The 27,305-nt window shown below is 40.4% G+C and overlaps 1 protein-coding gene across 3 annotated transcripts; it reads right to left on the reverse strand.

Annotated features, from left to right (window-relative positions):
- Nucleotides 1-624: 624 nt before the first annotated feature.
- Nucleotides 625-26,413, reverse strand: PARK7 (Parkinsonism associated deglycase). Of its 3 annotated transcripts, XM_043996585.1 has the most exons (8): nt 26,219-26,413; nt 20,950-21,048; nt 18,521-18,725; nt 17,180-17,281; nt 15,225-15,284; nt 14,876-14,945; nt 5,259-5,345; nt 625-1,122 (listed from the first exon to the last, which is right to left on the reverse strand). In XM_043996585.1, exons 3-8 carry the CDS (start codon nt 18,608-18,610, stop codon nt 962-964), a joined length of 570 nt encoding a protein of 189 aa, XP_043852520.1. In that variant the 5' UTR covers nt 18,611-18,725; nt 20,950-21,048; nt 26,219-26,413; the 3' UTR covers nt 625-961. The 3 variants fall into 3 exon arrangements, with proteins under 3 accessions (XP_043852520.1, XP_043852519.1, XP_043852521.1); XM_043996584.1 differs by lacking the exon at nt 20,950-21,048; XM_043996586.1 differs by lacking the exons at nt 20,950-21,048; nt 26,219-26,413 and adding an exon at nt 19,848-19,870.
- Between the last annotated feature and the right edge of the window lie 892 nt (nt 26,414-27,305).

Below are 27,305 nucleotides of genomic sequence, written 5' to 3' on the forward strand. Positions count from 1 at the left end.
TACCAGACCAAAATAAAATGTATTCCCTTTAATTCCATAGAGAAGGTGGGAGATAAGGGTAGGGTGGTAGAGGAGCAAAGATACTATGTGCATGAAATGAATCCAGATGTTGTCCTAAGTGTTAAAAAATTCTTAGTGTGGTAATATCGATCATGCTATAATATGGTCCCCACCTTAACTCCTTTCCTCATCAAAAGTTTTCAATCCAAAATGAAGAGAATCAAAGGGACTGATACTGGGGGTGTGGGGGGAAGAGAACAGGCTGATTATTCAGAAGATTCAAGGCAAGTAATGGAAAAACACAATTTGTTTTACAAAAATGGACAATGATGCTGAAATGCACACGTTCCACATTGGGGTATTTTTATATATAGCTTTTTCCAGCTAGCAACTGAAAAATGAATCAAAAGTCCTTTCAAGTCCTTTGTTTTACAACAAAATATTTCATTATTCAAGCCCCTAAACTTATGCTTTACTCTCATCAGCCAATGTTTACGTAAAAATATGCCAGCAAGTGAATATTTCAATAGCTATATTTTGCATCTAAGAAAGAATGCTATGAAGCTGAAAGGCAAGCTTGTTGTAAACAGACTCCATATTTCACAAAAGCAAAGCAAAAACTAATTATTTACCAAATGTCCTATTTTATTTGGTCAACAAAGTTCAGCACTGGGTGTAGAGGAAAGTGTGAGATTGAGCAGTAGCCACATGTGCATCCAGCTGTCTTCAGTCTCTCCGGCAATTGCCAATGAAGTCACATTATCAAGCAGGGAAACATTTTTCTAAGTTTTCCTTTAATTTGAACATAAATCAGTGAAAAGCAATTGGTACATTATGTAATCCTTGAGTACAATTACACTTCAAATGATCTCATGTTACACTGCTTTTCAAACTTCAAAAATTTTAAATATTAGTGATTTCTAAGGAACTGTTAAGCTTATTATCAAGAAAGCTTTTCTCTTTAATCTTTAAGAACAAGAGGACCCTTCACTTGATCTGCTACTTCTTTCCCCATCAGTTCCGCAATAATCGCAAGGCCAAACTCAAAGCTGGTTCCAGGACCACGGCTTGTAAGAATGATGCCATCCTTTTCCACACGATTCTCCGAGTAGGTATAATGATCTTTAAATGGAAAACAGAGACAAGACACAGGGTGGTAAGTTAGTTCACTTAGAACGTCACAGCTAACAGCGAGTGCCAGCCTGCTCTATTCACTGTCCTAGTAGGGATGGTTTCTTATAAATATTGAACAAAAAACCAACTGTCAGCCAAGATCATTTAACACCTATGGCCCGCAGAAGACGAAGTAATGTGGGAAGATAGTGAAGATACGATGCAGGTGAAGGGAAGAGATATATAACACTCAAAAAAGAAACATAACCAAAGACTAGCCCCTAAACCACTGCTAATCATTAATGAAGAACTGAAATCTAAGTAGAAATTACCCTCTATAAACAGCTAATAAAAGGCAATTGGGGTTAAGTGACTTGCCCAGGGTCACACAGCTAGTAAGTGTCAAGTGTCTGAGGCCAAATTTGAACTCAGGTCCTCTTGAATCCAGGGCTGGTGCTTTATTCACTGCACCACCTAGCTGCCCCCCTGAATAGGGAATTGTTGGGCAACAAGCAGGATGGGCAGGAAGGATCAGCAAGGGAAGAGGTGGGAAGCAGGGACTAACAAAGCTGCTGTCCTGTTAGCACCTTCTCCCTTGGTGGATAAGGGCTCCTTCTCTTCTCTGTGTGGAATACCCTTCTGCCATCATCTTTCAAAATCCAGACCAAAGACCATGGGCTTTTTGAAGCCTCCTCTGTTTCCTACTTGCAGGAGATGACTTCTACCTGCTCTAACTTAAGGCCCTAGTCTCTCTCTTCTCCTGCATTTCTCCTTACGCTCCTCTTACTGTTGGCTGGGCACTGTCTTATCTCCCCTACAGAACTCTAAGTGCCACAAAATCAGAGATTACTTGGACTCTCCTCAGGGCCTAGCATTAGTGCCATGGGCAGAAATGCACAACTAATGTTTGTCCAATGAGAGTTTAATCACCTGTGTAATGCTATGTTCTTAGAGTATTGACGTGTCTCAAAATTAAAAAATCATCATAATCGTTAATCATTCTTTCCCACTATTGGCGGTAAAGTCCAATTAATCCCCAAACTTGATTCCAGGATGAGGCAGAACTGCTTTCCAAATGGAATCACAGAATCTTTGAAGTGTTTGTCATAAATGTTGGGATAGGGAGGTGCTGGGAGGCAAAAACTATACATGTTAAGAAATAAAAACCAAACATTTTAGAAAACATCAAATACTGCAAGACAATCTGCTCTAGTACCGGGGTCTTTGGTCCCAATGAGTAAGGCTTTGGAAACACAGAGCACACTATTCAATAAGCACTTCTAAAGTGCCTACAGTGAGGAAGGCTCTGTACTTGGCAGTGGGATACAAAGAAAAGGGGGAAAACCCACCCGCTCTCAAGCAGCTCACCACCTGACAACAGGAGGGAGGCAGAGGGTCATGTGTGAGGAGCAGCCAGGCGGCCAGTGTCCCTGCGGAGGGAGCAGCTGGGGGAGGGGAGGAGGACCAGACTGGAAAGGCAGGAAGGGGCCAGGTTATGGAGAACTTTAAAAGCCAAACAAAGGATTTGGCATTTGATCCTGGAGGCCACTGGAGTAAGTTAACTTTATGTGGATTTTACAAATAAGCATTATGATGTGCTACCCTCCTATCCATTTGTATATGACTAAAGTTATACTTTCTGTTTTACTAAATAGTTAACTAAAGTTATACTCTTCTGTGTTAAAGAGCCTTAAAAATAAAATACAAGTTTTATGTTCCTCAACTTCGTCAAAGCAGAATTACACCTGTAAACAAAAGTTATTTCTAGTAGCAACATAAAAATACTCATCAAAATAATAAAGCTCAGTTTTTCCAGAGCAACTTAAATACATTAGAGCTCACTCTTGGAGAAAAAAATTAATGAGCTACTTTAAGAATAAAAATTATAGGAATAATTCCTCCTCAATTATCAGGGACATTCTCTTAGCAACACAGGAAAACAAAGAGTCTGATAGACAGAACTAGAAATCTTCTTGAGCTGAGACTGTTCTATTGGCATATCCCAGAGACCCAGGGTAGCCTAAATTAGGCAAGAGAAGCTATTATTTTGCTAGCAGCAATTTACTAACTACTTGAGGTCTGAAAAATCCACTCACTACTAAGCAATTGAGCTCCAGCTGCTTTTTTTTTTTAACTTTCCATATTTTTTTAGACATTTAATGTTTTAGGACTGTCTTTTTTTTTTTTTTTAAGTGAGGCAATGGGGGTTAAGTGACTTGCCCAGGGTCACACAGCTAATAAGTGTGTGTCAAGTGTCTGAGGCCGGATTTGAACTCAGGTCCTCCTGACTCCAGGGCCGGTGCTTTATCCACTGCGCCACCTAGCTGCCCCCTAGGCCTGTCTTAAAGCTAATTTGGCATGCATGTGATCGGTCACATTAGGGATAAATTAAATGCACGCTAAGTTCTATTTCTCTAGAAATCAACACTAGGTAACAGGAACTTTGGTTTTAAAACTAGAACCAAAAAAAAATGTAAACTTTTGTTTCAAAACCAAAACCAAACTCCCTATTAGCTACCACCTAGGGTCGGTTCTAGAGAAATAGGATTTAGCACGGGCTTGATTCATCCCTCATTTGACTAATCACATGCATGCCAAATTAGTTTGGATCATTATAAATTTGGGGCAACTATGAAACACCCTCCTCCACAAAGGTCCTCCTCCAGTGCCTCCTGAGGCGTGGCCTGGAGGGGACCCTGGTTCTCAAAGGCTGGGCCGGGACAGCCCAGGCCCTGGCAGGTTCCACCAGGCTGGGAGCACTTCAAGTGTGGGCTGGTCACAAAGCCCAGACCCATAGTCTGAGCATCAGCCTCACCTCGTCTGCAGAGGGAGGTTCCATACTGGGTTGGCCAGAGTGATCAAACTCTTAACCAAAGCAATTCTCAGGTGTGTCAAAGGATGATAACTGGCATTTGGGCAGGGGGCTCCCAGGCTAATAAAGTAACAAATCATAAAGTCCTTCCTGACAGCACTCCTGCATTTTACACCCTGACTAATAATTTTGTAAGGACTCCAATACTGCAAGAGTGATTGCAGCTCTTACTAAGAGCTAATCCCAAAATCCTATTCCAAAGATGCTATTAAATGAACCCTGCTGATCACCATTCCTCACCTCCTCCCCCTGCCCACCATGGCAGCACGTTTTTGGAAAAGGAGACAAAGAAAACAAAGTTTCAATGACTATTTTTTCTTTTCTTCCTCAAAATAGGAACAGTTCAGTTATTATTTAGGGGCAGTTTTATTCCATGTGTTGTTTGTATTTTTTGAGAGTGACTGTTTATAATAAAATATTTTTAAAAGAATGAAAACTCATTAAAATTAAACTCATGTCTTTTTAAATTTAAAAACTTTAAAATTCTCCCTTTAACAAACTGTAGCTGCAGTAGCAGAGGAGAGATTAATCTCGCAGCCATGGGGAGCTGGGGGATGGGAAGACTCCATTTTGAAGACCTGATTACTACTTCTTCTCTTGAGGGCAAATAATGTTTACAAAATAGGCTTGAACCACAGGCATGAATTCCACCCCCCAAACCCCTGAATTTCAAAGGACCCGCTAAGGATGGCTGATTTCTGAGAGAGATCCATTTTTTTGCGATTTAACTAATTATAAGGTGTCCCTTTCTGAATTTTTTTTGAGGTTCTAGAATTTAAACTTATTCAAGTAGTTAAAATAGTGCCCATTTTTAGTCTGCGACATAGCTCAAACTGGTTCAAACAAACTACAGTAGTGTCCCGCCATATTTCCACCCGCATCTCAGCCTCACCCTGGACTATTTTATAGACACACACCATCCCTCACCCACGTTCTATAACAACTACAATCCTCAGAAAAAAATTGGCAAAGGTGAAAGAAGAAAATTCAGTCATTTCTGAACAGGAGGAACTCCCAGAGAATACACTCTTTACTTAAGACCCTGGGGTTAGGTATACTCCACTATGATTTTTTTTTTTTTTGGTGAGGCAATTGGGGTTAAGTGACTTGCCCAGGGTCACAAAGCTAGTAAGTGTCAAGTGTCTGAGGCCAGATTTGAACTCAGGTCCTCCTGAATCCAGGGCTGGTCCTTTATCTACTGTGCCACCTAGGTGCCCCTCACTAGGAATTTTTGAGAAGGCATTTTGTGCACTGAATCTACAATCATACTTACTTCCATTCATCATCTTGTCCTTGGCCAGTGGATGGGTTGTAACTTTGCTTCCAAAACGTATTTCATGAGCCAAGAGAGCTGTAGGTCCTATAAAACAGATACATTTTTAAAGGTTTACTAAAAACAGATAGTGAACTGCCATTTCTGAAACTGCAATATACAGATTTCAAAATAAAACAAAACAAAAAATCCAGAAGGCCTGGATCAAGAATTTGAACATAACCCATGTCAGAACTGTGGGAAGATGGGTAGACTAATGCACTGTTGGCAAAGATGCGACTTGATCTAACCATCCTAGAAAATAATTTAGAATTGTACCAATAATGTCCCTAAGCTGCACAAGCCACTTGTACATGTACAAGAATATCCGCAGCAACATTTTTTTGTCGTCTCTAAAAGCTGGAAACAATGCAAGTGTTTCATCATTTGGGAAACAGCTGAATGGATTATTTACTGCACTGTAAGAAAGGACAAATATGATGAATTAAGAGAAACTCGAAGACATAGGAACTGATGCAGATCACAACGAGCAGTAATAAAAAACTATTTACACAGTGACCACAATAATGAAAAGGAAAACAATTCTGAAAGACATCAGAACAACTTTGATCACCAGTGCCCAATCACACTTCAGATGACTGATCAGGAAAAACAATTCCTGGGTAGACACATGAGGGACTAAAGGTGTAACACAAGACAAGGTCAACATGTTGATTGTCTAGTTTAACTACACTTGTTACAGTGGCAGGCTACTGGACAGGGATGCTAGTGACTATTGATAGAGATGTCCCCCAAAAGGGAACAGGGACATCAAAAACAGGTTTTAAATGTACAGATGAAAAAAAAAGTTCAGAAAAGGACACAAGGGAGGCTATCTTATTACTCCATGCTAAATTTAATATGTACTTTAAAAAAAGTCAAAACTACTATTAACAGTTCATAGTTTTGTATACAATCCTTTTTTTTAAATAAATGTGAATGTTTGTTGGTGATTACATTTACAGTAAGAAGAAAAAAATTAAAGAATTTTAGAGCCTAAAATATAGTGGGCTAAGTTATTTTTAAAATTTAAAAGAAGATACTAATTTCTGAGGATGAAATACAATACAGTCTTTTAAAGTAAATCAGTCAATAAGCTCAATAGCGAACACTTTTGTCCATATCAGTATTATAATAACTAATATTTTTATATAACACATACATACGAACACTTCAGAGTCTGCAAAGCACTTTACATATATAATCTTCCTTGATCTTCATCACAACCCTATGAAATAGGTGTCACTATTATTCTCATTTTAGAGATGAGGAAACCAAGACTAAGAGGTTCAAAGACTTCCCTAGGGTCACACACTAGTAAGTGTGTGGGAAGTAGGCTTCAAGCTTGGATCTTCCTGACCTGCTTCCAAGTCCAGCACTCTACCCACTATACTACCTAACAAAGAGATAATGCATATTATTTTAATAACAATGAAAATATTGACCACGTACCTGATTTGGATGAAGACAAACCTATCAATTTTTTAGCTAACTGTATGACACACAGCTAAGTCCTACTGAATCCAGGGCCGGTGCTTTATCCACTGTGTCACCTAGCTGCCACCTCTCCATTTAATTCTTCACTTAAACACTGGTAATCAGGGATAATGAACACAATTATCTCTATGGTTGCTTCTATCATGGACTCTTCTCCATGATCTTCATACATGCGGGGAAAAGACCTTGTTAGACAGAGAAGGCCTTTAAGGCTACATTTTGCTCCACTGTGTTTTGGGTTTTGAAATCCAAGAACAGCAAGACCTTTTATTCTCTCTACACCTTTCAGACGACTGTGCAAACATAAAGATGTGATCTGCTGGAGAAAATAATCTGCGATCTTCTTGTTTTCTCTTGTATTTTAAATAAAAGATAGCTCTGACACACATAAAGCAGCCATTTTCATAGACATTTTATAGCAATGAGAAGGTAGGATATTTAGGTTATAAGTTGCTGATGCTGAAACTCAACAGATCAAAAATTGGTACACTTGTGCCATTATTTGTGGCAAAAGGGAAAAGTAAAGAAATTCTACAAAGAACTTGAATGAAGTGATCTGGCCAACTCAATGACTTCACTATAAAAGTGGGAACAGCAAAAGATGATGAAAAATAAACAGGAAAAAACGGTTCAGGATTGAAGGTTTAGAGACTACTAAGAAGCCTCATACCTGAATATTCAGTATGGCAAATGCTGAACAATATCACACACAAAGACCACATCTTGACAGGAAACCAATGATTACTGATGAAGATATAATTTCAGAATCAGCTGTCTGGTTGCACTCAGACCACACAGACCATTTAGAGCAAAAGTCAAAATCAATACCAAACTAGAAGAATAAAGATGACAATGCATATAATTATAGCAGATTCAACCTGACCTAGTTAAACAAGCTATTGACTGAAAAATTATGAACAGGGGGTAGAGGCACTAATTCTGATAATCATTTCCTCTAGAAGTTTATATGAATAAGTCAAGCATCTGTGATTCATCAGCATGTGGCACTCCCTCCTTTCCATTCTCTTCTTGAAGAATGTGTTGGTATTACATAGGTGTGAAACTTCCGAGTAGCTTACAAGCCTTTGGCCTTTTTCATTTCTTAATCATGAACCATGTTTTCCAACATATTTTCCATTATCCTCTGCTAATCCTTTCACAGCAAACTGAAGAAGCATTTAAGGGACTTGCTCAAGGTCACACGGGTAAAAGAGGGGGGCTCCGACTTCAACTCCTCAGGTGCCAGAGCCAGCTCTCCTTAAAATCCTTCCAGACTGGTCACTCTATGCATTACGCCTATTCATGGTGTGTTTTTACAGATTTCAGAGGCTGAGGGTTTGCCAGATGCCAATGTCCTTGGGTTTTGTCTCTGGTGAATTTCTGCTGATCTGGGGTCCCTGGCTTAGTGTGCAAAGGTGGGTGGCTTTTTCTCTCCTTCCTTTCTCAATCTTTTGTCCTTCTGATTAGATTTTCTAGGCTCCAGGCAAACATTTTTGTCAGCCTCTTTTAGGTGCATTCCATCTCTGGCGGAGAGCCGGCCTTTCCTATATTTTAAGCTGTGATCCACAAATGCTGATCCCATTTTCAGACATCGTCTTTGTAACCAGCTGTTCATTTCCCAGATCTGCCCCTCTCCTGAATCCCTTGCCCACAATTGGTAGCAGCGATAAAAATACCATCTGTCCCTTCACAGCTTTCAGTTTCCCGCTGAAGGACCTCCCACAGTTTCTCTTCATCGGCAGCTCTTGGTGCATGTCGTCCCCTAAATCCTGCTTCAAAGATCCGCCCACCTGAAGAAGGCCTCTTCCCCCTTCTCCTCTGCGCTAAGGCTATTATTCCTTGCTCTCTCCACACCATGGGCTTTTACTTCCTTTACTGATCATATAATTCGGTCTTACACACAAGTCACTGTTGCTAATAGACTGCAGCCCATTCACACCTACTCTATGTCTCCCCACTGCCCTTTAGGTCAACAGCAATTGAGATGCTTCAGAGTTTCGAGTGGTGTTCCATTAGTTACCAAATTATGGAGAGAATCCTGGCATTTAAAAGGAGAGCTTTTGTTTCAGAGACCAATTTAGGATTACTAAGAGAACCTAGCATTTTTCCACATCCAATCCAGCTGGTTTGCTTCTAACCTAGGCCCAGCTCATTGTCCATCTGCAGTGTCTTTCTGAAATCCATATTAATTCAATGCCGCCTTCCTGGCTGCATATCATAGTTTGGAGAATAGGAATTTTCCAACCATTTGGGGTTTCCTTTGTAGATTTTAAAGCTGGACTCTTGAGTGGTTATAAGATTCAATAAAGAAGCTCTGGGATTTGGTGCGCTTTGCACAATAACATCTGCAAATATTTCTAGCTAGAGGATCTTGCCACATGTATAAACCCCATTTTGAATTGGTCTCCACATATTTTTGATTACCATGTTTATATAGGGGGAAGTTTAAATAGGAACCATACTACCTCTAAAATTAAAAAAAAATTTACCTCTAAAATTAATAAAAATTAACTAGCTTGTATAGGACACACAAACAAGAATTTTTATTTTAATTTTTTTGAAGGGCAATGAGGGTTAAGTGACTTGCTCAAGGTCACACAGCTAATAAGTGTCGTGTATGAAGCTGGATTTGAACTCAGGTCCTCCTGAATCCAGGGCCAGTGTTTTATCCACTGTGCCACCTAGCTGCCCCCATGAACAGGAATTAAAAAAAACCAAACTCCTTTGAAACCAAGTCCAACTGTGTGAGGAGACTCAAAAAAATGCTTAGCATTTATCTAACACTTTAAGGCTCACAACATACCTTACATGCCCAATCTCATCTGACTATCACAGTAATTCTAGGATACTTTCAACTATTCATCTTCATTTTTTAGGTGATGAAATTGAGGCACAAAGATTGGTCCATGGTCACAGTTATCAAGTGTCAGTTTACAATACAAAACCAAACGTCTTAAGACTCCAAGTCCAAATCTTATCTTCCTCATCACCTCTAGCATTTATAAAGCACTTTAAGATCTGCCATGCACTATAAATATGATCTCATTTTAGCTTTACAACCACCATGGGAGGCTAGTGCTGTTATACTCATTTTACAAATAGAGAAACTGAGGCAGACAGTGGTTAAGTGACTTACTCAGGGTCACACTACACCATGCCACAGAAAGACTGACTGAAAAAAGTAGGGGCATTAACTCAGAAAAGAGAAGACTCTGGAGGTTGAAAACACAATGGCTGGAACAGAGCACTCTTAAGAGTTATCATATAAAAGGCTAATACTTGTTTTCTATGGTCCCAAGAAGCAGAGCTAGAACCAAGAGACATAAGTTAGGGAGTCTGATTTCAGACCAAATTAAGGAAAAACTTCCTTGATGTAATTGTCCAAAAATGTAGTGGAGTAACTTGGAGACGGCAAGCCCCCCACCCTCCCATCACTGGAGGAGTTCAAACAGAGGCTGGATAAACACTTGTATCAAAGAGACTGTTTGAGTGTTTCATGGTTCAGTTATGGACTGGCCTTTAAGGGCCTCTAAGGTGCTTCCCAATTCTGGGATTCAATGAGTGTCTCTTAGAAAGGACATTTAGAGTTCGATATTTTTGTTTTTCACAGAATCACAAAGAATTGGTTTTCACAATTTCTATTTAGGGCACTTTTTAGAAGGGTAGAATAGTATAATCCTTTTTTTTTCCTCTAGCTACTTAAAAATATCCTCTTTGACATTTTCTCATGTCCATCTAAGGCCTGGGATCCCAAATAAATACAGTGACATGGTATTTTTCCTTCTCAAGCAATGGATCTAAGTTCCTAAGACACATCCTTGCCGTCATTCCATTTACATTCAGTATAACCAAGAAGAGTTATCTATAAGGAGGAGGTACTGTAGCTAGGAGAGGACTGAGCCTGGACCTGGGTTAAAATCCCAACCTAAACTATTATTGATCTCTGTGATTTTATGAGCCAGTCACTCAATGTCTCAGAGCCTCAGGCTTCTCATCTTTAAACGAGGGAAAGGTTGTTGTAAAGAAAGTGCTTTCCAAAGATTCAAACGTTCTAGAAATGTGAATTACTGTGATGAATCAATCTTTCATGTCTCAATCTCATTCCTGGGAAAAGAATATTTACATAATACCCTACAAGTCACTTGAAAGCCAGCTGATTCTCAGATTTAGACCAAACAAATGCCCAAGTAGCTACATTCTGTGCAAGAACAGGCCCTGATTGACAATTGTCACACATACAAAGCTCTTTAGAGACTTTAAAAAAATCTATTCATCTGTCAACTGCCTCTCATTTTTAAAAATGAGAGTGTTAGACTAGACAATTTCTAAAGCTCCTTCTTATTCTAATCAGCTGTGACCCTATGACTAGGGCAGGAAAGATGTTTTACTTTTTGGATTGGCTCTTCCTACTAAATTCACTGGAATACTTACATTTTTTTTTGTTCAATTTAGCCATAACATGCAAACATCTCAAAAAGAAATCAGTGTTCCGTGAATATGCAAGTTTGTAACTGAAGTCCAATGTGCCTGAAACACTTTTTTTAACCTTAATTTTCTATCTTACCCAGTCAACATGTAGCAGTGTCCTACACACGACAGCCACTTGGTAATTAAATAATAACAAAAGTGAAAGAAAAAAGATCAGTGCTATCTTTCAATCTGTGCTTTCTGCAAACATAAGGAGCCAAAGCCCACCGATAGGACTGAATAGAAAGCCGAGCTGAACAAAAGGGGCTGTAACGTGAAGTCCCACAGCGCCACCTTGTGGTAGTTCTCATAAAGCCGATAGAAAACCCAAGCGTCGTTGGGATCACCACCAGCAAGACAGCCAGCACTGCAGTTTAGCACCGTCTCTTTCTCCTGAGCACTTGGCTTTAGTTCCTCCTCCTGACGCGCTGGTCCAGTGTGCCTCCTGCTACTCTTCCCTCGGCATCTGCTTCTGCAGTCCTCTTCCTTCTCCTCATGGGCTGAGGCCGCCCTCTCGTCAACCTTCACAACAAGCACTGGACTCCATCACATATAGCTGCCTTCTGACAACTCCCTTTTGACTCAGTACCTCTACTGCAACTGAGCTTTCATAGCTACGTCTTGCCTCAACATCTAAATGAGAATCTCCTTAAAGAGGATAAACAATTCAACAAACTTCACAGCACTCATGCACATCAGACATCTCAATACAGAGCATTCAATAAAATGTCTGAAAGTTGGGAAGACGTTTGCAAACATATAATAAAGTTTAAATGGATGCTTTTTCATGCTATAAAACCACTAGTCAGCATGAATAACATCATGTGACTGGACCAAATACAATATGGATAAAAAAGGGGAAATTTTAAATGGAGGAATCAGCTGATACTCAGGTAACGTAAGTGGATTTTTCAGTGATACTGAACATTAGAAAGTATTACTGAGATGGAAAGACGTTGCAGAATGCCGTACAAATAAAAGTCCAAGGATACAACATTAGGACAACAGTGTGCGTTTTTCCACAACTCTTCTCTATACTAACCATCTCTGAGTGTTTCCTGATTTTCAGAGGGTAAAAGGCTACTGCACTATCTGACCTGTTAATGTCTTTATGCACAGGTAAATCTTTTTTTCTTTAGCAGCTTATTGTTCAGAACTGGTTGAATGTCTGTGCCCAAAAAACCAATCATAACGGAGTGGTGTTAGTAAGGAAGTGATCAGTGGAAGGCCCCAGGGATCAGGATTTGCCCTTATCCTTGTGTTAACATTTTAATTAGTAACTAAAATAAAAAGCATATAGGCATGCTTTGACAAATTATACAAAGCTGTTGGCTGACAGACTTGATATCAAAAAAAGAACCAATATGTTAGCATGTTGGGCCAAATCTAGTAAGATGAAATTTAATAAGAGATTAATATAAAGTCTTAAACTTAGGATCAAATACTCAACTTCACATGTATAAGATTGAGAGAATCATAAACATGTCTAGACAGAAGTTCATCCAAAAGGCCTGGGAGTTTTAGTTGAATTACAAGCTCAACAGTATCACAGAGCAGCAGAAAGCTAAAACAACCTCGGCTGCCTTAAAGGAGATGGAGCTTCCTGGCCCAGCCCATACCACATCATGCTCAGTTCTAGGCCCACATTTTAGGAAGAACAATTCAAAGGGAGGACAAGTGGGACAGTGAAGGGCTTCAGGTCAGACTATCAAGTGAGAACCATTTCTTTACCAAGATACTCACTACCCAGCCCTTTAATCATGGGTTCTACGGTTCCATTCATTCTAGTCTGAATAAATTCTAGGTGAAAGTGTTCTAGTTCAATTCTTTTTTTTTCCCTCTAAAGTTGGGCCATCTGCTCTTCTCCAGCTCCATGGCCTCTCTCCTTCTCCATAATCTTGCAAAGATCACTGATAGATGACACTAGCCATCTCTTTCAGCAATCCCAAGTCTGCTGACTCAAACTTATCAAGGTTCAGCCAGGGGCTTTCTTACCACCTATCTCCTTGCTTACTGTATGTTTTAACTCCCTATTAGCCGTATTTATTTTGTCCTCTGCAGTCTACCTCAGAAGTCCATATAGGTAATAGACAAGGTGAACCAGAGACCCTAATGCACCCCTTCAGTATCAGTGAGACTTGGATTTCATCTTCTATGAATTACTAGGTGTCTCTATTACTCTTATTCTTCCCATGTTGAAGCTGCTATTATTTGGAATCCAGTTTTGTAGAGATTCTTAGGCATTTCTTCCAAATCAGAAAGTTAAAATACTCAAAGAAAAGACCCCTGGCTATCCATGGTCTCTTCTCACTGAAATGTAAGCTACCAGAGGAGAAGCCATCATTTTTCTGTTTCCATTATTGTGAGTGGCAATGACAGCTAACCCTCACTGGACACTTCATAAAGTGCTTGTGCATGCATTCTTTCTTTCATTCAATCTTCACAACTCTGTGAGGCTGGAACTATAGTTAATGTCCCCATGTTATGGAAGAGAAAACAGAGGCTCAGAAAGGTAAAAGCCACTTGTGCAGGATCTGAAGTGTCTAGGGCTTCTAAGCCAACTATCCAAGTCTGGCTCACTGTAGCTGTGTGAAGTCAGGTACTGACAATGAAATGTTTTCAGTATCTTTTCATTTGCATGTATACAGAAAACTGCAACTCCAAGCAATGAGAAAGATTCCAATGAGAAGTCACTAAAATTAGAATGGTTACAACTTAGACTCATGAAACTAAAGGTTAAATACATGGCAGCTAATGAATTTACTTCTGGCAGATTCGTGCTGTGTGACAACTGTTTTTGGCAGAGAGATCACCTGCTGGGGCAAGCACTTGAATCAGTACCATGGTGCCACAACTTCTTCCCGTGTTCAACCAAATATAGGAATTATTCAATTTCAAAGAACCTATGCCAAGGACATGGGAAAATTGCCATAAAGGGAATAAGAGAAGGGTTCTCTAGAATCAGGAAACAACTATGCTGACTTAGGAAATAGCAAAAAACTCCAATTCTGTTTATCCTTGAAACCACAATTAATTAATCCACCAACACTACTAAGTGCCACGCACTGTGCTAAGCACCAGGCATACAATAGTGAAACAATCCCTACCCTCAACGACTTGATATCATACACATGTGATGTCTACAAAATGACTATATGAAGCATTTCATCTAACAAGTTATTTTATTTTATTTTTTAGTGAGGCAATTGGGGTTAAGTGACTTGCCCAGGGTCACACAGCTAGTAAGTGTTAAGTGTCTGAGGCCAGATTTGAACTCAGGTCCTCCTGACTCCAGGGCTGGTGCTCTATCCACTGGGCCACCTAGCTGCCCCCATCTAACAAGTTATTTCATGAGTCATAGAAGAGAAGGGGACCTTTTAGAACAGACCTGCCCAACTGAAAGACCATTCACAGAGCTTTTATTGTTTTTTGGAGTTTTTGCAGGGCAATGAGGGTTAAGTGACTTGCCCAGGGTCACACAACTAGTAAGTGTTGTATCTGAGGCTGGATTTCAACTCAGGTCCTCCCAAATTCAGTGCCAGTGCTTTATCCACTACACCATCTAGCTGCCCCAAGAAGTAACATTCTTAAAGCATGATAAAAGTCTGCCAGACCTGCACAGATAGCAGCGATGAGGCCTTTTCTTTGCTCTTGTTCTTTCAGCAGGGCTTTCACAGCTGGGCTCTACAAAAGAAAAGTAACAGATAAAGTAGTAGTATTATTAATAAATCCATAAATCAATCCTCTCTATAAAGAATGCAAACAGAATCTAAAACGACTAAGATTTAGAAATGCTGTACAAAAGAAATCAATCCTTAAATGCTCTTTTACTTTTAAGACATAAGCAAACTTATAACTCCACATGACTAGTTCCACACTTTACATGCCACTTGCCCTCCAAGACTTGAATGACACCAAAAATATGAAATATAAACATTCTTGAATAATTCCTTTAGATTTTACCTCACTCAAGTTTTGTGCACCCAGATTACCTCCTGGTAGGACTATCACATCATATGGTCCCTAAAAGATTCAAAAACAAAAACAAGAAAGTACATTAAAGAGAAACATTCTAATGACATTTTCATATTCTAAAAGCGAGAGCTAAAACAAACTATAAAGGACATTCATAAAAAAAAGAATTTGAGAGAAGTGATCAAAAGCATTAATGTCCTAAATGCCTTCAAAAACTGCAGTTTAAAAAAATAATCATGTTAGCTAACATTTATAAAGTGCTTTAAGGTTTACCAAATGTTTTACACATGTCATCTCATTTGTTCCTCACAACCACCTTGGGAAGAACTCTTTATTAACTCCATTTTATTTATGAGGAAACTGAGGCAAACAAAAGTAAAGTGACTTGTTCAGGGTGACATGGCTACAAAGGGTAATAAGCAGGATTCAAACTCAGGGCTTCCTAACTATTAGCCTAGTACTCCTTCCACTACATTCCACATCACAATTTGCTGAAACAACAAGCTAGGAATCTGGCCCAATAGCACTTTTGAATGTTTCCTTTTAATCCTCTAAGAAAGCAAAAATGGTAAATTTGATTTAGCAAAGTTCTAAGTATACTGTGATGGAATGTATGGAGATGCAACCAACATGATTCCTCCCCCGCCCCTCTTTGGTGAGGCAATTGGGGTTAAGTGACTTGCCCAGGGTCACACAGCTAGTAAGTGTTAAGTGTCTGAGGCCAGATTTGAACTCAAGTCCTGCTCAATCCAGGGCTGGTGCTCTATCCACTGTGGCACCTAGCTGCCCCTACCAGAATAATTTTGATGACCCTCATTTCTCCGTATTGAAAAAAAAAAACCAAACAATAAGAAAAACAACATCAGAAATATGGAATTCTTTTTCTTTGTCCTAATAGAGTTGAGTACCAAAACATTTAGTGGGTCAAACATCCTAAGTCATTCAAATACCCCAGCAGAAAACAAAACCTGAGAAACAAAAACCATAACTGACTTTTCCTTCTTACTTAAAGCACTTCTTTTTGTTGTTGTTGTTTTTTTTTTTTTTTAGTGAGGCAATTGGGGTTAAGTGACTTGCCCAGGGTCACACAGCTAGTAAGTGTTAAGGTCTGAGGCCGGATTTGAACTCAGGTACTCCTGACTCCAGGGCCAGTGCTCTATCCACTGCGCCACCTAGCTGCCCCAGCACTTCATTTTTTAAAGCATCGACAAGTTTCATATTTGATTATCAATATACAAATTCCCTACAACCGAACATTTTTTTAGAAGGAAAAAAGATATTTCTTTCAACATATAAAAAAATTAATTGATTAAATAACATTCTCAACTAGCCCAAACTTAAGGAGCCCCAAATTCCCTACATGCAGGTTGATTCCCTCCCCTTTAGATTTCCTTTATCAGCTGTTGCAGCCAAAAGAAAGTAATCCTCCCAGCCCAACTTCTGGTAATGAATTTCTCCATATTCATTTTGGTGATAACATCACTAGCTGGATCAGTAAAAATCTGGAAACTTTTCTCATTTAAATTCTCACATCAAGTTAAAGTAAATGATAGCAACAAGATGAATCTATGTCAGTGAATTTAATTCTCCAATCAGAGGCTTATTGAATATTTCTTCCCTTTGCAAAGGGAATACAGGATTAGTGTTAATCCTTCTCACTCTGGCCCCTACTTTGTTTTGGCAGTAAACAATAAAAGGGGCTGAACAGGAGGCAAGATAACAAGACTTCGAGGTTGTAGAAATATAAAAACACAAAAATGAGCAAGCTCTGTGCCTATTACATACTGTAATAGACAAGATAACACCTGATAATGTTTTATCACGTAATAGAAAATTCCCTCTAAAAAATGAACAAGCCACAATTAAACTTCTCAAATCGATTACTGTAGAATGAACATAACGAAAGTTGTTTTAAGGACTATTTCTGATGAAAAAGGACAAACCTGTTCTTTTGCATCTTCTAGACTGGCATCAGGGCAAATGAGTACATCTCTACTACACTGTACAGGGTCCTTTCCAGAAAGACCTGCAACAATGACTTTCATCTGAAAAGCAAAAACAATTCCCAAACCTCTTATTTAAGAAAATTGACAGTTTTCTGGACAAAAAAGTCATTATGAAAAAATGTGATCTTAGACCTGTGTCCAGGACTAGGGAGGTGACTGACTTGGTTCTACTCTGCCAGGGTTAGGCCACATCTAGAACACTTTTCAGTTCTAGCTATCACATTTTGGGAAGGGTATACAGGATGGCAAAGGACTAGAGACTGTGCCACATGAAGATCAGGTGAAAGAATTGAGGAGGGTTAGCCTCAAGATGAAGACAGGAAGTAGAGAATGATAACTGTCTTCAAGTATTTGAAGCATCTTTTGGAGGAGGGATCAGACTTCTGCTTGGCTTTACAGTACAGAACAAGAAATCAATGGAAATTTTTTTTTTAAGTGAAGCAATTGGAGTTAAGTGACTTGCCCAGGGTCACACAGCTAGTAAGTGTTAAGTGTCTGAGGTCGGATTTGAACTCAGGTACTCCTGACTCCAGGGCCGGTGCTTATCCACTTCGCCACCTAGCTGCCTCCAATGGAAGTTTTAAAAGAGGAAAATTTAGTCTTGCCCAAGGCTAAAAGTAGGATTGGCAAAGATAGTGGGTTCCCTCCCCCTGGAGGATCTCTGGTCAGGGATATTGTAGACAGGATTCTTGCTCACAGGAGTCTTGGGTTGGACTCAATGGCCTCTGATATAATCTCCGAGTTGGAAGGGATATTTTAATATCTATTTTATTGCACTTAAAATACATTGCCGGGGGCAGCTAGGTGGCACAGTGGATAGAGCACCGGCCCTGGATTCAGGAGTACCTGAGTTCAAATCTGGCCTCAGACACTTACTAGCTGTGTGACCTTGGGCAAGTCACTTAACCCCCATTGCCCCGCAAAAAAACCCAAAAAAAATTAAAAAAAAATACATTGCCAAGAGATGTTGCAAAAAGTGTGGTAAATGTTTATTTCACTATTTTGTTATATGCTTTGAGCACTCTGTGACCTCATCCATGAGGGGCAGCCCTCCCTCCAGTGGTGCAGATCTCCATGATCTCGTTCACAGAGGAAACCCACCTAACATCCTGTCCCCACCCCCAGCAATATAGTAAAAATGCAGAACAATAACAATGAGTTGGCTTTACATTTAACATTACAGATTTACATTCAATTTCGTAAAGCTTTGAACCTTATTTTGGTCAAAAGACAAAAGATATTCGCAAACAGACCAACAGAAGTGGTCTTCATACTTACTCCAGCCCTCCTCATTAGGTCAACAGGGATAACGGTTTCCATCTCCTCTGCTCCTTTAGCCAGGATGACTAATGCTTTTTTGGAAGCCATTTTTAAATCGTATTTTTAAAATAAACACAATTACTCCACTGAACCTTTTACTGCAACCAAGGAACAGACAAAACTGAAATTTGTGAAGCTTCTCAGACAGCAGAACAAACACTTCCTAGGAAAAATACAGAGTTTAGGCAGTCAGACATCTTATTCATTAACATTTTCTTTTACACAGTATTATATGATCTATTAAGCACATTTCTAAGGAGTGTCAAGTTTAGTGAATATATTCTCACGAATCATTATAGGAGAAACAGATTAGAAAAGTTCAACTTTTACAATTTAAAAAATTCAATGTTTAGACATTTTGTTGCAAGTGAAACTTAGTAAAACTAACATCCCACATATTACCTAGTGAGAAAAGAGTGGTTTTTCTCCTTTAGCAAGAAGGAAAATTCTACTTCACAGTACATGAGTAAGCTTTATTATATGCACAAAAATATATATAGTACTTCTTTCTGGAGATTTTAGAGGGGAATTTTTAGCATTAATCTTTGGTTCTATTTTATATTAACAGTAAGGATTTTAATGATTTTTTTTCTTTTGAAAAGAAGACGGAGCATTACTCTGATACCAAGTTTTAAGGTCAACTTTATAATTTTATTATTTTTAAAAATTTATTTATAAGTCATTTTCATTCTTGCTCTGAAGGGTTTGGTTTACTTGCCAAACAAATATTTTCAAACACAAGAATTACAATGACTTTTATACCCTGAGTACTTCCAACAAAGCAAAAGCTGCTGTTATTCACAACATCTGGGCTTATGTCTTACATATGCTTACAGAACTACCAAAGGCAAGAAATCCAGCCTCCCAAAGTAGAAAACCTTATTTTTGAATTCAATTATCCTAAGGGTGGCAATGTTAAAAAGATGGCAGCGTTCACAATTTGGTCACACTCATGTTTTTTGCAGACATTGCAGTCTGTATAAGTGAGCTGTCTGTTAGATATTCCTGAATTAGCATTCGTGCTAAAGGTCAGCCTGAGTCCAAATTCAATATTTTATGTAATGACATAAAAAGGGCCTTAGCCCATTAATAACAGAATCCAAACTTTCAACTGTCAGACTGAGCCCCCTCCCCCTCCCCGTCTCAGTTTTCCCCAATGCTGTTCAGAAGCCCCCAGTGCCCCAGCCAGTGAGATCTCAGGTCCCCTCTTGTCCCTTAGGTCCCTCTTTGAGACAACAGACTGATTTGCAAGTATTTATTACACTTTCTTGTCACAAATGCATACTTGTCGTATTCAGCATAAGTGAATCCTCTAACTTTCATCCAGATCAGTTTACTACCTCAAAGTAAGAGGAAACTTGAAGCAGCTTGAGGCAGCTTGTTACCTACCCAGGGCACAGGCACAAATAGACTCGGGCTAACTTGGAAGGAAGGAGTCAGGGCCGTCAGAATCATTGTACTGGCTACTTTATTTGCTTGAAGACTTATGAGAATCACCTTATGCTGAATTTGTTCCTTTCATGTCTAAATATGCCTCTTAAAACCGCTTTTGAATGGTTTTAAATAGAGATCATGTGATTTACAATGTCACTAAAGTTTAGGTTCCCCCACTGTTAAGAATGGAATACTCCAATACGTCTCCCAGAGTGTCTGCTGTTTTTAACCCACTTTGGTCCAAACAGAATTGAAAGAAGAAAATATCTCACACAACCTGTATTTACTTTTAAAATTCCAAAGACAAATTCAAATTCCTTCAGTCTTTGGACATTCCTTCTGGTCTACCAAGTTCATTATCAAGGTGTTATCCTCTCTCTTCCTTAGCCCACAGTCAGTCAATTGACAAATCTCCTCTCTTCTACTTTCACAGCATCTCTTGAATCCAGCTCCCTTCTTTCTGTTCACAGAGCCATTACCCTAATTGAGGCCCTCATCACCTCTGGCTTAGGCTGTAGTAATAGGCCTGTAATCAGTTTCTCCCCATTCCAATCTACCTTTCACACCCTGCCAAGGTTGATTTCCTTAAGATATGACCATGTTACTCCCCTGCTCAATAAAAGACATGTGGCTACCTATTGCCTCTAGGATACAATATAAACTTCTCTGGCTTTTAAAGCCTTCATCCTTCACAAACTAGCCTCAACCTACCTTTCTGGCCTTATTATATATGCCCTTTCCTACACTTTGCAATCCAGCCAAACTGGCTTTTTCTTTTGGTCCTGACATAGTCCTCTCTCCAGTCTCCATGTCTGAAGTACACTCCCTTGTCTCCTCCATGTCACACAACCTGTCTCATCAAGACATCTCAAACAACACCCTCTACATGATTCCTTCTTGACCCTCTCACTGATATTTCTCCTACTTTGTATTATACTGGATTAAATATGTACCTGTTGTCTCCCTTGACAGAATGTAAGCTCCTTGAACACTGAGATTGCTTCATTTGTGTCTCTTTATCCCCAGTGTCTATCACAGCATCTGGCACATAGCTGGGATTTAATTGATATAAAATATATTATTTATTAAAGATATACAAGAGGAAAGTTCATTCCTAGGGTAAATATTGCCTTTTTCTATAGTTATTGTTAATCCTAAAAAATAGATCATAGGATTTAGGATTATCTTGTTCAACTCCTCTCCCATTTTACAGATTAAAAAACTGAAGTGGGGGGGGGTGTGCTGTCAATTGCCCAATCCCATAAGTAATAAATAGCCCAGATCCTCTGACGTTAGAATCAGTGTCTTTCCCCCATCATGCTAAGCTGATTTTCTATTGACATCACACTGTCGTCTGTGTTGATGATTCATATAGACATTTTTCATAAAATAGAAGTTTTTCTTAGGTACTTCTATTCTGCTTTTTTCAATTCGGCAAACATTAAGAGCTTCCTGTGCAGAAAAATACTTTGCCAAGGGGAGACATGAACCTAGCCTCTGCCCTCATCAATCTTTACCTCATTCCTGTGCCTGGAATTAAATTCTCTTTTCCATCTAAAAATGATCCATTCTTAAAGGTTCAGCTAAAGTCCCATTTCTTCCTTCCTTCCTTCCTTCCTTCCTTTCTTACAACATTTCTTTCATAAGAGTCTTCTCTTACTATCCCAGCTGTGCCAAGTTCTGTGATTGTTGACAATTTCCTTCCCCCTTTACTTCATGGATCTGCTCTAAGGGGATTGAGAGCAAGGCCAAATACAAGGACCACAGACAAATTTGAGAGATATAATCATCAAGTTTGGTGAGGAAGGCGATCCAGTGGGAAGGACCCAGGGATGGCAGTCAGGAAACATGTATTCTGGGTCCTGCTAAGCCATCAGTTGGCCGAGTGTCCTTCAGGAAGTCACTTTCCTCTTCTGTCCCTCCGTTTGCTCATCTGTAAAATGAAAGCTCTTCGGATCCTTCCATCAACCCTCAAAACACTCAGTTTATGCTGTATGATGCAGCACCTAATCACAGGCTGCTTAGTATATGAAATTAAATAAAGTATGCAAAGCATCTGGCAAATCCTAAGTGTCTGTTATTAGCTACTACAGTCCCACTGGTGATGCATATCTGTCTTGCCTACCCAAAAACATTCTGAATGCAGAGATCATGCCTGTCTATCAGCAGCCTTGTGGCACCCAGCAACTGGGCCCACAGTGAACATGCAGACTTCTCAAAAAATCTGTGTGGATCACAACCCAACCAAAACTTACTAGGAAAGACTTAAAGCCTGCCCACAACACAAAGGTTAAGGGATTTTCCCCATGTTCACATGGTTAAGGGTCAGAAACAAAATCTGAACCCAGGACTTCCTGAACCTTCAAAATTCAATCCAGTTGATCAGACTGCCAAGTACTTAAACACCTGTTATGCAGTTAAAATAGATTCTTGAACAGTATTTTACATTTTTATGTCAGTGTATCTGAAAGTTTCAGTCTTGAAATTACATCTAATTATCTTTTTATCTCTAAGATAGTGATCTCAAGTTCTTCTTAATAATGAGTCACTAGCACAAGAATGTCTTAATTTAGTGGTTTGAATAAAACCCCTATCAGAGTTCCACAGAAGAAATGAAAATGATAGAAATAACTCATTCGTCAAAAAAGTATTACTACAGAACTGTCATAATAATTGTTTAGGTCAGTCCTGTTTCTCCAGGAAAGACTGAAGCCAAATGACCCTGTTATACTACCTTTTTTAGGTAACATTTAAAAAGTCCTTCATTAAGCACCCACTACTGTATGCCCCAAACCGTGTTAAGCACTGAAAGTGCAGATAGATGGGTCCCCCAAAATAGGACCAGTGCATGCCTTGATGGAAGGTATACACATCTTGAGACAGAGGGTTCAGAATAGGGAGAGAAGGGAATATGACAAAATGGAGCAAGCAGGGGGAGACTGGGCAATGCCCCTCTACAGGTAATTAATTAACCAATAAGCACTTATTAAGGATCTTTGAAGTGCTAGGCAGTGGGGATTCAAAGACAAAGTTCTTGCCCTCAAGGAATTTAAATTCTCCCTAGCAGTGACAATAATAATAGCTAACACTATGATGCAAAGATAGGCACAAGCAAAATAGATACAAGGTAATCTTGGGGGAAAGATACTAGTGGCAGTGGGGATCAGAGAAGACTCCATGCACAAGGTGGTAGGGCTTGAGCTGAGCCTTGAAAGAAATCAGGGATTCCAAGCGGTGAGGAATGCATTCCAGGCATGGGGAACAGCCAGTGCAAAGGCACAGACAATACATGGAAGGAACATCGTGTGTGAAGAACTGTAATATGGCTGGTTGGGTCACATCATTAAGTACCGAAGTGGAGTAATGTATAAGAAAACTGGAAAGGTAGGTAAAGGTGAAGGGCTTTAAATGCCCCAAAGCGCTCCTCTTTGGCAGCAGAGATAATGGAACGATGAGGTCAGAGCTGGACTTTAGAAACATCACTTACGCAGTCTTGTGGAGGAACAACTGGAAGGGGAGCGCCATCCAGAGACTACTGCAATAGTCTAGGTGAGGACCTTAGCTCAAGTGGGAGCTGCTAAGAGGCTGGAGGCAAGAAATATTGGGAAGGTGCAAGGAACAGATGTGGCAACTGATTGGATATTTAGAGTGAGAGATGGTGGAGAATGGAAGAGGTGCTTGATACACCTAATCTTTCATCACTGGTAACAAATGTAGTAAAACCTCTGGCTAAAAAGGGCAGCAAAACCAGGAGGAGCTACCTGCTGCTTGGTCATCTAGGAGAACGAGAGCCAGGACAAAAGGAAGGAAGCACACCCAGAGAACTTTCTGATCTCATTAAGAACAAGAACTGGAGGCCTGAGCTTTTCCAGTTCTTCCCACTCTGGCTCCACACTGATTTCACATTCTCTTTCATTCAATTGATGTTTCAGGTCTAACAGCATGACTTTCTGCCATTCCTTAAGCTGATCATTCCATCATTAAACCTTCATACTTGTTCTTTGTCTATTCTTGGAATGAACTCCCAACTCACTGCTTCCTCAATGCCACACCCCTAAAGGAAGCCTTCCCGAATCTCTCTAGTTAGTGCTTTCTCAAGCTTCAAGTCATCTAGCATCTACTTATTGGAATAATATCATAACTCCTTGGGAACAAGGACTGGGTTTTCGTCTTTGTATCACCAGTGCCTTGCATATAAAAGGGAAAATGTTTCTTGTGCTAGATTTTTTAATAAAAAACAAATACAAGGGCAGCTAGGTGGTGCAGTGGATAAAGCACCAGCCCTGGATTCAGGAGGACCTGAGTTCAAATCCAGCCTCAGACACTTTGACGCTTACTAGCTGTGTGACCCTGGGCAAGTCACTTAATTCTCATTGCCCTGCAAAAACAAAAAACCCCACAAATGCAGACTCTCTTCAAGGACTTTAGAATCCAATAATGGTAAGATGGAGTTTCCTTTAGTGATAACACTAGATCAAATGAGATGACCCATGCAAAGTGCTTTGCAAACCTTAAAGTGCTGTATAAATACTAATGATTATGCACATCAGGTAACACATCTAGCAGCTGTAAAAGTATAAGTTCCTCCCAAATAATTTTAGATTACTAAATAGGAGTCCTTCAAACTGTGAGGGCCCATCAATTGACACAGAAGACTATTTGAAGGCTATAGTTTCTTCTGACTTTGTGACAATTACTATACTTTACTTTAGCACACTTATTACACCCTAAGACCTCAGTTTACAACCTAACCCAACAGTTACAAACTTTGCCAAACAGTTACAAACACACATAAAAATCACAGACATATAAGAAAAGCAGCCAGAGGCTGAGTGGAACAAAGCCACAATGCAAACTTCCTCAGAGCCACACTTAATAGCACAGAGAAAAATCTTACTTGGTTCTCTCATTCTCTCTTCTCTCAATAAGGCCAGTTTCAGTCACCTCATGTGGGCAACTTCAGGGAAGACCAGCCCAGATAACTGGGCCTTATCTATTTTTCTAAATTATGCAAAGGTCACCTTCCAAACTGTTTCATATTCTCCTTCATCTTGGCTTATGTTTCAGTCTAACAAGATGACTTGCTGTCATTCCTTGAACTGAGCAAGTCCTGGATTTAAGTCCTGCCTCTGTCCCATACTGGATGCATAACCATATTGAAGTCACTCAACCTGAAAGTCCCAGTTACAAAGAAGCTGCCAATCTGCACTGGAGAACTTGCTCTATTACAGGGAACTTCCCATGGCACTGAAATCACACAATCACCAGCCACTCTGGCAAAATCAAGTTTACCAGCCACCCCCAACCCTCCCCTTCCTCCCCCCCCCCAACAAAAAAAATGGAAGCCAGGAGTAAAGGCTACAAGTTGAGGCCCCTAGGTGGTGCTAGACTTGGTAGCCAGGAAAACCTGAGTTCAAATCCCATCTGCATTTATGAGCTGAGTGACCCTGGGCAATTACATTAACTTCCATCAGCCTGAATTTTCTAATCCAGAAAACAAGAATCACGCACATAAAACATTTTAACCTTAAAGATCTACGTGTGTCATGTATATGTGTACAGAGGTTTGTGAATATAGATCTACGTTTATATATCAGATATTAATGATATATTTGCATAGTATACCCATGTGACACATTTACATACACATGCTAGCTATCATTATTCCGGCTTCCACAAATCAATCGCCAGGCATTCCTGATCAGCTAAATGGGTTAATCTGGTTCTATAAAAGGACTCTTCAACCAGGGGTAAAGATAAACCGGAAATGGAGGCGGGGAAGGGGGGGGGTTGGCCTGGGTTCAAATCCTTCCCCGCAGGATAATGCTGTGATACCCTCCGGGGTTCCCTCGCATTCCTAAATCTTAGGGGCAGAGAGCTGGGAGAACGGCCTCCAAGTTCATCTAATGCAACCCTCCCCCCACTTTACAGATGAGGAAACTGAGACCCAAAGACCTATCGAGCAGCTCTCTGCAGCCAAGGACGCGCTCCGTGAGCCTGGGCCACTGTTACTGTTACTGATGCGGCCGCCAGAGGGTTGACCACGGTCACGCGGGGGACGCCGGGCCTAGCCCCGGGGGGTGCCCTGGCCTTCCCGCCCGCTGCGGGGGCTGAGGGATGGACGTGGCGTTCTGACATTTGAGGCCGGGGAGTGGGCGGGGGCGGCCGGGAAACTCTGACAACCAGGGCGAGCCGAAGGGCCACGGCCCAGGCGCCTCTCACCCCTTCTCAGGCGCCTAGCAGGCGGATGGCCCGGGACCAGCGCGGGGAACGGAGCTCCACACCCACTGCCTCGCTGACGAGTTCTGGAGTGGGCGGAAGTGACGCAGGAGGTGACGCCGCCGCAGCCCGCTCATTCTAAGGGCAGCACGGCGCGACCACAGAAGTGCCCCCTCTCCCCATTCCGTCTCTCATTACCGAGAGGAGGCGCGAGCCAACCACCGGGTCGAGGGGGCGGGACGAGAGGAAAACCTCAGCCCGGTCAGCCAGTGGGTGAAAGTAAGGGCGGAGGAGGCGTGGTTAAATCCGCGCATGCGCTTGCTGGAGACTGCTGGGGGAGGGGAGGGGTAGGCCTTGGGCACTTGTGCGTTGTTGGCTGCGCAGACGTCTCTACCTTTAACTGGGAGGGTGGGTGTGGGAGGACCTCTCGGGAGAGGCAATTTTTACGTTACTTTTTAGCTGTTTATTTTTGAACAGCACCCTAATTGAGTTAAATGTTCTATCAAAAGCACAAATCGATGCAAACAACGAAATACTATCAAGAGTAGGCGGGGGCAGCTAGGTGGTGCAGTGGATAAAGCACCGGGCTGGATTCAGGAGGACCTGAGTTCAAATTCGACCTCAAACACTTGACACTTACTAGCTGTGTGACCCTGGGCAAGTCACTTAACCCTCATTGCCCCACCAAAAAAAAAAAAAGTATGCAAGGTGTTCAGCTGATATTATTGCAAACCTGAAAGCACTATATAAATGTAACTATCAGTATTACTGCAAACATTAAGGCATTATAAAAATATCAGCTATTGTTATTATTGCAAAACTTAAAGTGTTCTATTAATATCCACTATCAATATTGCACACCATAAAGTAGTATGTAAAATCAGCTATCTTTATTATTGCAAACCTTAAAGCATTGTATCAAAGCCAGCCTACAGTATTATTGCAAATTTTAAAACAGTGTCTAAATGTCAGCTATTACTAATGAATATCTTGATGCACTAAGGGAACCTATTATTACTATAAACCTAATTTCTATAGGCTTCAGCTATGATTGCAAATTTTAAAGCAGCTTTATGTCGTCAATTATTGG

This window comes from Dromiciops gliroides, chromosome 3, assembly GCF_019393635.1.
Source record: "Dromiciops gliroides isolate mDroGli1 chromosome 3, mDroGli1.pri, whole genome shotgun sequence".
Classification (NCBI taxonomy): domain Eukaryota; kingdom Metazoa; phylum Chordata; class Mammalia; order Microbiotheria; family Microbiotheriidae; genus Dromiciops; species Dromiciops gliroides.

What these genes read in the sequence shown, in the direction of transcription:
- PARK7 (XM_043996584.1), bottom strand. Translation starts at nt 18,610, where the DNA reads ATGGCTTCCAAAAAAGCATTAGTCATCCTGGCTAAAGGAGCAGAGGAG. An exon ending in TAGAAGATGCAAAAGAACAG is followed by an intron (nt 15,285 to 17,179) that starts GTTTGTCCTTTT and finishes TGAATCTTTTAG; the next exon opens with GGACCATATGATGTGATAGT. An exon ending in CATCGCTGCTATCTGTGCAG is followed by an intron (nt 5,346 to 14,875) that starts GTCTGGCAGACT and finishes TCTGTTTTATAG; the next exon opens with GACCTACAGCTCTCTTGGCT.